Below are 14,164 nucleotides of genomic sequence, written 5' to 3' on the forward strand. Positions count from 1 at the left end.
GTCCCAACACAACCTGATAATATGGCATTTGTAATGTTTGAAGCAACTCTTAGAGAACAATAAACACTTAACACTGAATATAAAATCACTATAGCTGATAAAAGAAGCAAAGCCAAGTGAAAGCAATTCTTGCATCCCAATCCCAAATACCATAGTATTCTCAGAGACCCACTAGTGCTTTCTAGGGTGCTGCCTCACTTTGGTATGGGATGTACTAACTGAATTATAAAAATAAATTTTCTCTGTCTTATGATGCTGTTAACAGTGTTTGTGAATTGATGTAATTTGTACTTAAATTAAGCATAAGATCTATTATATTGCTCTTATTTTCTATCAATACCTTTAATCTACCAGGGAGGCTGTACAATGTTTTCATGACTTCGCAATTTACATCTGGCTGCTGTGCTCAATTAAGGTTAAATCATTCATAGTAGAGTCATACTTATTTCTGCTATAATTCCAGTTGACTGCAATGCAATTCATAAGAGGGTTTGTGTGTGGAGAAGCTATTGTTGAATAAGCCTAGTGACTCGAAATGCAGCCCGTAAGATGCTTGGGGATGTATGTTTATGTGCTTATAAAAACATTGAGAAATTCAAGAACTTTAAATTTTTCACTGGACAAAATGTATAATAGATAAGAATCTGCATATTTTGCGATGTTAATCGTTACCATTTTAATCAATTTTTTCTTTTTAATTTGCAGAGCTCTGAATTTTGTATATACGTTTTTTAAGTGCATCCGAGAAGATGCTCGCAAAGGAGGAAACACTGAAGATCTCATACTATTTTTACAGAAGGCTTATGAAGAAACCTTAAAAAGGTATCATGGCTGGATGGCACAACAAGTGTTTGGAGTAAGTGGAAAGTGAATAAAATTCACAATTGAGTTTGTCCTTTATATATTTTGCTGTCTTCAACCTCCCCCCCCCCCCCCCTCTCCATGTTGTCTGTTATTCAAAGTCAAATACTTTATTCATCCGGTATATTTGTACAGATTGTGGGCTGTAACTTGCATGCACACATGTTGCATATTACATCAGTGTGTATTGTAATTGTGCAGTAAATTATCCACTTCTGGAGCAGTAGCAGTTTTTGCATATTCTTGCTTCAAGTCTGTTGTACTTCACATAGTCTAAATATTCTGCCACTGAATAGAAGCAGTGAATCTAATAAGTAGAGACCGGATTATATGCATTTGTATGTTGCATATGCATTTGCATATTTGGCTGCTTTTCACTGGTTATTATATATTTTGACTAGTGACGATGCATTTTTTCACTCTATATTTATAATATTTTAATAATTTAGATGTGCGGTCTCCAGCTCTATCTAGTTTTGATGTCTCACAGAGTGATCACGACCTAAACTGCATGCAGTCGCTAACTGAGAGACCACTGCCTAGCGGAATTATTACAAAAGAGGAACAGAAACAGGCAGGCAGGCAGGCAGGCAGAGTCAGAGTCAATCCTCCTGCACCCACGCCCCTGGACCATACGCACTGGCGACAATTAAGTTAAACTATGCAAGCTTTTAGCTGCACATCCATTGTTTCAGTTTAGCTTTCTATTTACTTGTACACAGTTGAACGTGTTTATGATGATTAGTATGTAATGTGTCATGCACCATGCTGCCCAAAAAAAGAAATGTTGTTTAATGGATAGCTGACCATTCTGGAACATTTATGTATTTTATATTATCGAGCATGCGAGAAAAATGCTTCGTTCAAAAAAGTTTCAAATAGACTAGCGTGTCAAAACAAGTCTTCATATCGCACTAATGCAAAGAAAGAAGCACAACAACAACTTCTGACAACAGCAAGTTGCAATAAAAGGGATTTATCCAAAGGTAACCAAAAAGGCGGTAACATGGATCTATGTGAAGCATTCATTGCAAGCAACATTCCTCTTCACAAACTTACAAACCCTATCCTCAAAGGCTTCCTCCACAAATATTGCTTAAATCACAATATACCAGATGAATCGACATTGCGTAAAAATTAAATACTGACAATTTATGTAAATGTTCTTGAAGAAATATGAAGTGAACTCCAGGACAGCATTATCTGGAAATCAGTTAATGAAACTACAGACTCTTGTGGGCATTACATTGCAAATTTAATTATTGGTGCTTTAAAAGAAGAGCCTTCTTCTTCCTGTTCAGTAGCCTACAAAGAACTTGAAAAAGTAAATCATTCTACAATTGCCAGATTTGTGAATGAGGGTATTACAAAAATATTTCCAGAATCTTCTGCAGGTGAAGGGTGTTTGTGTTTATTTCAGATGCTGCTCCCTATACGATCAAGGCAGGAAAAGCCCTCTTAATATTTTAACCCAATATGGTTCATGTGACGTGCTTTGCTCATGGAGTACATTGCCTTGATGAAGAAGTATGTTCCATGTTTGTGAATGTAAATAAACTGATTTCATCCACAAAGAAAGTGTTTCTAAAGGCTCCTGCTCACATCAAGACCTACAATGAAAAACTACCAGATGTGCCTTTACCTTCTGAAGCAGTGGTAACTCGTTGGGGTATGTGGGTCTAAGCTGTGTTGTTTTACAATGAACATTTCGAGGCTATTAGAGGCGTAGTAAACGACTTCAATAGAGACTACGACAGATTGTCAGTGCAAGGAAGCTTTTAATGATTCCGGTATTAAAAAAAATATTGCTGTGATTAGCACTCATTTTTCCCCTATAACTGCAAGTATTAAAAAGCTTGAAACTGAAGGTTTGGCATTTAATTTTATTCATTAACTTGAATAGATTCATTCTTCTAGTGAACTCTTCATTGCCAGAGATATTCCCAAAAAAACTTAAAGAAAAGTTTGAAAACATTTTAAACAATAACCCAGGCATTGAACCCTTGTGCAAAACTGATAGTTTTAGTAATGGGGTAGGTCCACTTTTACCAGAAACAATAAGTGCCAACATAGCATCCAAATTCAAATACTGCCCAGTTACCTCTGTTGGTGCAGAATGGTTCGTCTCTGCTTATAAAAATGTTTTGAGTGATTGAAGACAATCCTACTACCGAACATTTTAGAAGTGTACTTGGTCGTTTATGTTTACAATAGCAGAAAAAAATGTAAAATAAATTGTAAATGATGCTTTGGCCCAGGCCAATAGTATTAAATAAAAGTTAAGGCTGTTCAAAAAAATTCAAGATTGTACATTGTTTTTTAAATAAAATATCATGGAGTGTTTGGGCGTGCCCTTCCACATGGGATACATCTCGAAGTTAGTCCTGCACATGTGATTGTTTCATTGCGACTCACTCGCATTGCATACGTTTGTTACCAACAATAGCAAAGAAGGCACAATTCTTGAAACATGGTATGTGTCCCCCATTTTGCAAATTTTTAGAAAATAATCCCAGAAAGGCCCCCTTCCTAACCAGAAAATATTCAGAAAATGATATCAGCATTCTAAATGCACTGATTTTTTGTGTGGCCGGGCGCTCTTTCTCATAATTGATATGGACAGTTTCGACTTTGATTTATAATGCACGCAGTAACTACCACTTTTTTTATTATTTGTTCATGTGTATTTTAAGGTTTTTATGATGCATATAATCCAGTCTCTACTAATAATGCCTTTCGGCAATTATAAAACAGTAAAAACAAGAAAACAACTTTTAATTAGTGTAGCAAACCTTTGTACATTTCTATAGCACCATTTCTAGGAGAGGTTTTAAAGGTTGATGTCCTGACTGCCTAGAGATAAGAGTTTGTCTTTTTGCCTAGTATTGTGTTCATGTACATTTTTTCTTTTACATTGTTTCTGTACATATTTACCTGTTTCTAGAATATAAACATAGGGGAGTGGGAGGCTCAAAGACTTCTGAAAGAGGAACCTGCTTGTCATGCATGCTATGTTGCTCTTACAGCTCTTTTCTGGGTCAAGATGATGACTAGCTACCAGTTGGGCTATCCCAGAATATAATTCCATGCTGTGTAACTGGGCAAAGTGCACAACTCGAATGATGTGGCAAACCTAGGCTGTAGCATACTTTCTTCAGTGTCACATTTGTTTTTGTTATGTGTGTCTGTCATTTAAAGTCATTGTGAAGCCATATGCCAAGAAACTTTGTTTTGTGGGGGTGTGCTGCTGGAGTTTGACACAGAGGTATTGAAGGCTTCCCTCTTTAAACAGATGTTTAGAAAAATTATTTGAATGTATTTATTACTAGCTTATTTCCTTCAGATCAGTCATTAAGGTGGTCCTAGCTTTATTTATGTTTGTAGTTGTCTTGGGGTTTTCCTGTAAGAAGGATTTAATGTCATCCACAAACAAGGTATTTAGCTGTGATTCAGTGCTTAGATCTACGTCATTTATTAGTAGAAGGGAAAGGATAGGTCCAAGAATGAATCCTTGAGGAACTCACTTTTTATTGTTCTTGCTAGCCTTTTAGTTCATGTGTTATTGCTACTTTTTGTTTCCAGTTTGTTAAGCATGAGGAGAACCATTTTAATGCAGTACCTCTAATTCCATACTTTTGGAGATTTTCCAACAAGATTTTGTGGTTGTTCACTGTTTTTCTTCCTTAAAACAAGAGGAAGAAGAAAGCAGTCTCAGAATATTTTAATGTCAAAGACGGCAACAACAAACACACACAGCACAATGAATAAATGTGATAGGATATGTACCTGCTCTATTGTTCTGCCTTTCAACGAGGAGGTACTGATATTTTTTTTATTCTTTATTACAAATCGTAATAATTTTATTCTTTATTGCAAACCATAATAATTATACCCCCCCCCCCTTGAACCATGAACCTTGCCGTTGGTGGGGAGGCTTGCGTGCCTCAGCGATACAGATAGCCATACCGTAGGTGCAACCACAACGGAGGGGTATCTGTTGAGAGGCCAGACAAACGTGTGGTTCCTGAAGAGGGGCAGCAGCCTTTTCAGTAGTTGCAAGGGCAACAGTCTGGACGATTGACTGATCTGGCCTTGTAACAATAACCAAAACGGCCTGGCTGTGCTGGTACTGCGAACGGCTGAAAGCAAGGGGAAACTACGGCCGTAAGTTTTCCCGAGGGCATGCAGCTTTACTGTATGATTAAATGATGATGGCGTCCTCTTGGGTAAAATATTCGGAGGTAAAATAGTCCCCCATTCGGATCTCCGGGCAGGGACTACTCAAGAGGATGTCGTTATCAGGAGAAAGAAACTGGTGTTCTATGGATCGGAGCGTGGAATGTCAGATCCCTTAATCGGGCAGGTAGGTTAGAAAATTTAAAAAGGGAAATGGATAGGTTAAAGTTAGATATAGTGGGAATTAGTGAAGTTCGGTGGCAGGAGGAACAAGACTTCTGGTCAGGTGACTACAGGGTTATAAACAGAAAATCAAATAGGGGTAATGCAGGAGTAGGTTTAATAATGAATAAAAAATAGGAATGCGGGTAAGCTACTACAAACAGCATAGTGAACACATTATTGTGGCCAAGATAGACACGAAGCCCACACCTACTACAGTAGTACAAGTTTATATGCCAACTAGCTCTGCAGATGACGAAGAAATTGAAGAAATGTATGATGAAATAAAAGAAATTATTCAGATAGTGAAAGGTGATGAAAATTTAATAGTCATGGGTGACTGGAATTCGGTAGTAGGAAAAGGGACAGAAGGAAATGTAGTACACCGGTGAATATGGATTGGGGCTAAGAAATGAAAGAGGAAGCCGCCTGGTAGAATTTTGCACAGAACACAACTTAATCATAGCTAACACTTGGTTCAAGAATCATAAAAGAAGGTTGACAGGTTTCAGATCGATTATATAATGGTAAGACAGAGATTTAGGAACCAGGTTTTAAATTGTAAGACATTTCCAAGGGCAGATGTGGACTCTGTTCAAAATCTATTGGTTATGATCTGTAGATTAAAACTGAATAAACTGCAAAAAGGTGGGAATTTAAGGAGATGGGACCTGGATAAACTGAAAGAACCAGAGGTTGTACAGAGTTTCAGGGAGAGCATAAGGGAACAATTGACAGGAATTAGGGAAAGAAATACAGTAGAAGAAGAATGGGTAGCTTTGAGGGATGAAGTAGTGAAGGCAGCAGAGGATCAAGTAGGTAAAAAGACAAGTGCTAATAGAAATCCTTGGGTAACAGACAAAATATTGAATTTAATTGATGAAAGGAGAAAATATAAAAGTGCATCAAATGAAGCAGGCAAAAAGGAATACAAACGTCTCAAAAATGAGATCGACAGGAAGTGCAAAATGGCTAAGCAGGGATGGCTAGAGGACAAATGTAAGGATGTAGAGGCTTATCTCACTAGGGGTAAGATAGATACTGCCTACAGGAAAATTAAAGAGACCTTTGGAGATAAGAGAACGACTTGTATGAATATCAAGAGATCAGATGGAAACCCAGTCCTAAGCAAAGAAGGGAAATCAGAAAGGTGGAAGGAGTATATAGAGGGTCTATACAAGGGCGATGTACTTGAGTACGATATTATGGAAATGGAAGAGGATGTAGATGAAGATGAAATGGGAGATACGATACTGCATGAAGAGTTTGACAGAGCACTGAAAGACCTGAGTCGAAACAAGGCCCCGGGAGTAGACAACATTCCATTAGAACTACTGATGGCCTTGGGAGAGCCAGTCCTGACAAAACTCTACCATCTGGTGAGCAAGATGTATGAAATAGGCAAAATACCCTCAGACTTCAAGAAGAATATAATAATTCCAATCCCAAAGAAAGCAGGTGTTGACAGATGTGAAAATTACCGAACTATCAGTTTAATAAGTCACAGCTGCAAAATACTAACGCGAATTCTTCACAGACGAATGGAAAAACTAGTAGAAGTCGACCTCGGGGAAGATCAGTTTGGCTTCCGTAGAAATGTTGGAACACGTGAGGCAATACTGACCCTACGACTTATCCTAGAAGCTAGATTAAGGAAGGGCAAGCCTACGTTTCTAGCATTTGTAGACTTAGAGAAAGCTTTTGACAATGTTGACTGGAATACTCTTTCAAATTAAGAAGGTGGCAGGGGTCAAATACAGGGAGTGAAAGGCTATTTACAATTTGTACAGAAACCAGATGGCAGTTATAAGAGTCGAGGGACTTGAAAGGGAAGCAGTGGTTGGGAAGGGAGTGAGACAGGGTTGTAGTCTCTCTCCGATGTTATTCAATCTGTATATTGAGCAAGCAGTGAAGGACACAAAAGAAAAATTCGGAGTAGGTATTAAAATCAATGGAGAAGAAATAAAAACTTTGAGGCTCGCCGATGACATTGTAATTCTGCCAGAGACAGCAAAGAACTTGGAAGAGCAGTTGAACGGAATGGATAGGGTCTTGAAAAGAGGATATAAGATGAATATCAACAAAAGCAAAACGAGGATAATGGAATGTAGTCGAATTAAGTCGGGTGATGCTGAGGGAATTAGATTAGGAAATGAGACACTTAAAATAGTAAAGGAGTTTTGCTATTTGGGGAGCAAAATAACTGATGATGGTCGAAGTAGAGAGGATATAAAATGTAGACTGGCAATGGCAAGGAAAGCGTTTCTGAAGAAGAGAAATTTGTTAACATCGAGTATAGATTTAAGTGTCAGGAAGTCATTTCTGAAACTATTTGTATGGAGTGTAGCCATGTATGGAAGTGAAACATGGACAATAAATAGTTTGGACAAGAAGAGAATAGAAGCTTTTGAAATGTGGTGCTACAGAAGAATGCTGAACATTAGATGGGTAGATCACATAACTAATGAGGAAGTATTGAATAGGATTGGGGAGAAGAGAAGTTTGTGGCACAACTTGACCAGAAGAAGGGATCGGTTGGTAGGACATGTTCTGAGGCATCAAGGGATCACCAATTTAGTATTGGAGGGCAGTGTGGAGGGTAAAAATCGTAGAGGGAGACCAAGAGATGAATACACTAAGCAGATTCAGAAGGATGTAAGTTGCAGTAGGTACTGGGATATGAAGAAGCTTGCACAGGATAGAGTAGCATGGAGAGCTGCATCAAACCAGTCTCAGGACTGAAGACCACAACAACAACAATAATTATACAGTATTAACCCACTTCCTTATCTGATTAGTGGATCATAATAATTATGCAACTGATATAATTATGTTGCAGATAATCACAAATTTCAAGTGAGCTACAGTTGGAGTTACAAACAATGGGCATTTAATATCAAGTACCTACGACTTATATCTCTTTCTTATAACTAGTTCGTATCGCCTGAAGCGTCACATGTACGCCAGTAAGATATAAACCTACTTTAATAGCCTTGCTCATCAAGCTAAGCCTAAAGAGCATGCACCTGGGACTGGGCAGGCCAAGATGTTTAATCACCGCAGTTCCCTAACTTAATTTTCCTAAACTAAGTCCTACAAACTAACTTATCCTACGTCATATCGGGTACATGTCCTTATCGGTAGCATTGACCCCCACTCCTCCTAGTCCTGCACGTGGCGGATTCCAACTATGATGGAATGTCGGCCAGTCCACGCACAGGCGGTATGGAAATAGGGCTCTGGATGCAATCGGTGTTGGTTGTCTAGGTTGTTGTTTAGTTCAAGTCCCTCAGGTATTCTGTTAAAACTTTTCATGATATCTCATTAGCCAATGTGTTTAGCAGTTGGAAAGTGTCTTCACGTCTAAGCATTTGGTATGTGTCATGGTTCGGAAGTCTGTCTAGAAGTGTAATCGCAACATCATTGAAGAGGGGGCACTCGTAAACCACATGGTCGGGAGTACCCTCTGACGTGCCACAGTCACACGCGGGCATAGCCCTCTTCCCAAACTGACATAAATATGTCGGGTAGGGTCCATGGCCAGAGAGAAAATGGATCAGTCCTCGTGTTGGCTCAAAGTATTTCATGTCCAAGCACTCTCTCACATCTGGTATGAATTGGAAAGTTCTACATCCAGTTTCTTCTACCTCCCAAGACCCATGCCAAAGTTCCTCCCCTCTTCTCCTTATTTCCTTTTGTACTCCACCCTCACGCCCATAATGTCTTCAATTTTCTCAAAATTCCCCTTTTTGGCCCAGTACCAAGCCGCTTGTTCCCTTATCTTGATGTCCAGTGGGGAAAGCCCCATTATGAATAATAGCCACCCCCCCCCCCCCCCCCTGGAGATGTTCTGTAGGCCCCCACAGATCTCAGTATCATACTTCTCTGGACCCTTCTCACTGTCATGGCGGGCACAACCCTCGTGAGTCTGTGCGCCCAGACTCCAGAGCCGTAACCCACTACTGAGGTTAAGATGCCATTATTGTAAAGTTTGATAAGGTGTGGGGGGGAGATGGAATCTTTTGTGTCCTATTGATATTAGATTGTTTAATATCTGCAGAGCTCTCTGGGGTACGGTATCAATGTGTTTCCTGGGGTTCTACCTCTCATCAATGATGACACCTAGGTAGCGTGTCTTGTGTCGCCGGAGAACTGGTGAGCCGTCAATTCTGACAGTGGGATTTCTAATTAGATGCCCTTTTAACAGCAGGTATGTGGATTTGCTGGGTGAAATTGTCATTTTAGTATTTTGGCACCATTGTTGGAGTTTCTCTATGGCTCTCTCAATTTTCGGTTCTAGGTCTTCCCGGCTGCGGCCGCTGACCAACAGGAGGAGGTCATCTGCGTAGGCTATCACCTCTAGCACTTCTTCATTTTGTTGTAAGCTGTCTAGTAGCGGCTCCATGTGGATGTCCCAAAAGAGGGTCCTAAAACGGATCCTTGGGGGCATCCTTTAGTGATTGCTTTTCCAACTCTCTCGCTAGGGGATGATAGCCAGACCTCTCGATCCTTACAATAGCTTCTCAGGCAACCATATAGCGGCCCTGGACACTCTTTCTCCCGCAAGCAGGAGAAGAGCGAAGGCCACCACAGGTTGTCAAAGGCGCCACTGATATCCACCATGATGCCACCCATGTACTTGTGTGGGGTCACGCCATAGACCTCGGCCGCCAGGGTGAGTGCATCATATGCCAGCTGCCCTGGCCTGAAGCCGAACTGCCTGCTGCTCATTCCGCACAGCACTTGGTGTGCTGCCAATCTGTCAGCCAGCAATTTCTCCAGTATCTTTCCAAACAGATGTAACAAGCAACTCAGCCTGTATGACTTTATTTCTGCAGGGTCCTTATCAGGTCCTTTCTTTATTATAACTACATTTGCTGTTTTCCACTTCCTCAGAAACTTCCTTTGCCTTAGGCACTCATTGTAGAGATGAGTAAGTGGTGCAATCAGCTGGGGGGTCAGGAATTGCACCACCTCCGCCACAATGCCTGTTGGCCACCAAAAGTTGCGAAGCCATGATAAACTCTTCTATTTTTTCGCCATTTGCGTCTCTTGTGTCACTGTACCACAGGGGGGGACTTAGCGTTGATATCAGCTGTTATCACTACCTTTCTTCCCTGTAACGCCGTGGTTACTCTCGTTAGATGGTCTAGATGCTGTTCAATATTATCGCCTATTGAAAATACGTGCTTATGAGAATGATAATTCCCACTGGAGATTGCAGCTCCATGACGTTACAGTGACTTGTTGTGAACTGCGAAAGTGTGGTGACCCTCAAAAGTTTGTTCGTGATTATGATTGCCACTCTCGGGTCATCCCCTCTGCTGACTATTTGCCAAGTAGCGGCAGAAAATGCAATTTTCCCAGCTTGGGAGTACGGCTCCTGTAGACAGAGTACACCTAGTCTCCTCTCCTCCACCTTCCTTCGGAGCTCCTGCATCACAAGTTGGCTGTTATGAGTATTAAGTTGTCCAATATTTATTTTTGTCATTAAGGGAAGTACGTGTGTATATGGTCATTCGGCCAAGTCTTGCTCCAGTCGAACGCAATTCTTCTGTTTGCCAGTACTGATTGTTCGTAAATGTTGTCAAGATCGAATTTCTCTCACCTTGTCTTTCAAATACTTTCTTTAGCAGGTCTCGCAAGGCTCCGGAGTCAGTGGGGAGATTCACTGATTTTAGCTGAATTCTATCAACAGCCTCCATAACCGAGAAGGTTACCTTCCCACCCTCTTCATGTCCTACACGGACTCAATGTCGTAAAGCAGTGGTCAGGGTAGTCGGCTGCTCCAGTCTCACATGGTATATTCAAGGTTGGGTTACACCCTCACCGGGTCGACAGGTGGTAATCTGACTAATGGAGTGCCTTGTGTGGTGGAATTTGTACTTGAGCTTGTCACTATATTTTCCTGAATCGGTTGTTGTTTAGCTATACTCTGCTCATCTTTATAAACTGCCACAGCCACAGGATGCCCTAGCCGTTGTTGGTGTGTTGTCGGCTTTGTTCCCCGGCTTTCAGAGGGAACTGCAGCTATGAGTGTGAGATCAGTTTGTATACCTATGTCCATCATGTGGAACTCGGTTTGTATAGCTTTGTCCACTGTTTCAATTTAAGCAGCGCCCGAAAGCGACCTAAAAAATTCCTTAAATTTATTTGCCCTCATAGCGTCCCTCCTCCTTTTGCTCGGGGACTTTCGCTTTGGCATCCTGTTCGGTATGCCGGGCTCAGCCATAATCGATTCTAGAGATTAATCTCTGTTCGAGCATTCGATATGTTGGGCAGTTTCGTCCTGTGGCTTCGCAAGATTTTTTACCACGATTTTTACAGGGTATGCAAATTGCTGCTGCCTTACAATCTTTACGATTGTGACCATTCTCACCGCACTTGGTGCATGCCGACTCCCTGGTACACAGCCTCAGTATGTGGTCCAAGTCACCACAATTGTGGCAACGAGGTACCACAACATAGTCCCTTGTGTTGATGGCATGAAAGCTGACATATAATCTGCCCATTGTTGTAATGCTTTACCACATTGGCGCAGTTACCTCGGCAACATGATGAACAACATCACAACCCCGTGCCCCCGTCTTAAATCTAAACTTAAAACAATTTTTAAATTCTTCTTCATTCATTCCCTCAAAATTTTCCTCTCTTATTGTTTCACAAAGTTCCTCATTAGTCATAACCGTGGGTACATCATACTATATTACCAATGGATTCTTTTTCTCGGTGGTTCGCATTTGACCACGGAGTTTAACTTTTGATTATTCATTAGCTTGTCCTTGTCCTCTTCAGAGGCAACTTCAACAATGACAGAGTTTCTGCTTGGTTTGATTCTTTTAATGTTGATTTTATCTTTAACAGGATCTATAGTTGTAGTAAGCAGTTCCTGGATTTTCTTTATGCTAGTCTTGACCAGGCCGGGTCCTGAGAAAGACCGCTTCGTCTAGCCTCTTTGTCACTCTATCAATCGTGTCTCTTGTGGTGCTTGGCTTCGTGGGCGCTTGCGCGGCCACGGCCGCCCAGGTCTTTGCCGGTTGCCTCCTCAATCTGTTGTTTTCTTTTTCTAATTCCTCTACTCTGCCTTCAAGTTTAGCATGGGCAATGGCCCATGCTGCCAATCCACTTTTTATTACAGAGTGTCCAGTTTGACTTATTTTTCCATTTTTAATATATTGCTCCATGACCAACGTGATCCTCGCATGTCTTTGCGTAACTGTTTCATTTTCTGCCTGTCCCAGCTCATCCTGGGGAGAGGGATCAGGCACAACAGAAGCCCGTTGAGGCGCACTTGAATCACTCGTCGCCATGATTGTAACGAGTGATAAAAAGGTGGGAGCCCGTCTCTTGCCCTAGACCGGCTCATCTGGCATGAGGGGGAGGGGGGGGATTATTTCTGCAGCTCACCCACCGTCCTCGCCCCTAGGTCAAAGGCACTCCCAAGCTGCCGAGTTCAACGCACCGTCGCCAGTGCACTGGTCTCCCTCGGTGGCCCCGTCATCGACGATTTCACGCGACACTCCTCGACATCTGCACCCCGCATTACAGAGAGGTGGATGCACCTCTCGCCCTTCGCCGCCTACTTGCCCGACTTTCCACCTCTTGGTCAAGGACCCACTCCTACTCAGGTGGTGGACCGGTGCCCCAGTCGTTCGACGGTCTGAACCCATCTAACCTGGCCCAGGCGATGTCACCACCTCCTGGGTTTGGCAGAACACGCCCCGGTTACCCAGGGGCGCGGCAAAGCACCCTTGCCCACTCGCGCCGCGATCCCATGCCGACAAACGAAGTCACTGGCATGCAGAGCACCTGCTGGTCTGTACCTGCGAACAGAAAGGGACTGATGTTCGGTCCCTCGACACAACTTCCCCTGTGGCCACGCACCCTTCACTTTCGCATCGGTTGGGTCGCAGCTCTCCCTTTTGACGCAAGGCAACATCCGGGCGGGCCCGAGAAATGCCAAGCTTGACATCTGGCACCACTGGAAGGCGGAAAGAGCCACTTGGGAAAGAGAGGCTATGTATGACGCATCACTTCCCCTTGTTAAGCCCGTCACGGCATGCCTGACCAGAAGTGATACGCCCTGGTGCGAGTCTACGCACCTTATGGCGCACTGGCGTGGACTGGCCCACACCAAAACGCACTGTAAAGCGACTGAGGTCCCTAACGCCACGTACTGAATTTGCTCAAAACGTTTTATTCCCATTGTGGCATTAACTTTAAAATAGAAGAGTACTTGAGTTACTGGACACTATGCTGCCAGCATATCTCAGAATGAGCAAGATGGTCATTTTCAGCTCTTTTGATCACAGCCAGACTGTTACACACATGGAACACTCAGTCTCCAGTGTCAGGCAGGCACTGAGGTTTTCATAAGCTTTTATGCCAGGCAATGTGCTGTGAGTACCTTGATGCAGAGAAAACCACCAACAGAAGTCATCTGCAATGGACAACAATAATGATCATCATTAATTATTATGGACTGTAACGGCCGGCAATCAATCCAGAAAAAATATCCCCCTCACCAAACCACGTGTCTCTACTAAGCCCACGTGACAGAGATTATCGTGAGATCACAAACACAGCCATTATGTACTAAAATCATGGAGAAAGGTCTGGCTGAGGCATTGGTGCCACCATTAGCAGTGTAAAAGTGTATCTTAAATTATGAGGCGATGTATTCCACTTGTACTAGGACACTGTTAAAGCATATGGTGGAGATACTTTCCTGTGGGATATGTTTACATAAGTGAAAGGACACCTCATATGACTTCCACGATAAATGATACAGGAGCCTACTGTCTGATTAAGTGCATCCATTTGTTCAGTTACTTTATGAACATATTCAGGAAGGCAATGTGCCACACCATCATTCAAAAATTGTCAGAACAACTTGAAAAGCAGC

The 14,164-nt window shown here is 42.1% G+C and overlaps 1 protein-coding gene across 1 annotated transcript in view; it reads left to right on the forward strand.

The window, feature by feature from the left end:
* Positions 1-14,164, forward strand: part of LOC126251633 (glycolipid transfer protein) — an 80,946-nt gene that overhangs the window by 57,087 nt on the left and 9,695 nt on the right. Inside the window, exon 4 of the mRNA XM_049952182.1 lies at positions 706-856. Within this exon, the coding sequence (XP_049808139.1) occupies positions 706-856 (151 nt within the window). The remainder of the gene's footprint in view (positions 1-705; positions 857-14,164) is intronic.

The sequence above is a fragment of the Schistocerca nitens genome, chromosome 1 (genome assembly GCF_023898315.1).
Source record: "Schistocerca nitens isolate TAMUIC-IGC-003100 chromosome 1, iqSchNite1.1, whole genome shotgun sequence".
Lineage (NCBI taxonomy): Eukaryota > Metazoa > Arthropoda > Insecta > Orthoptera > Acrididae > Schistocerca > Schistocerca nitens.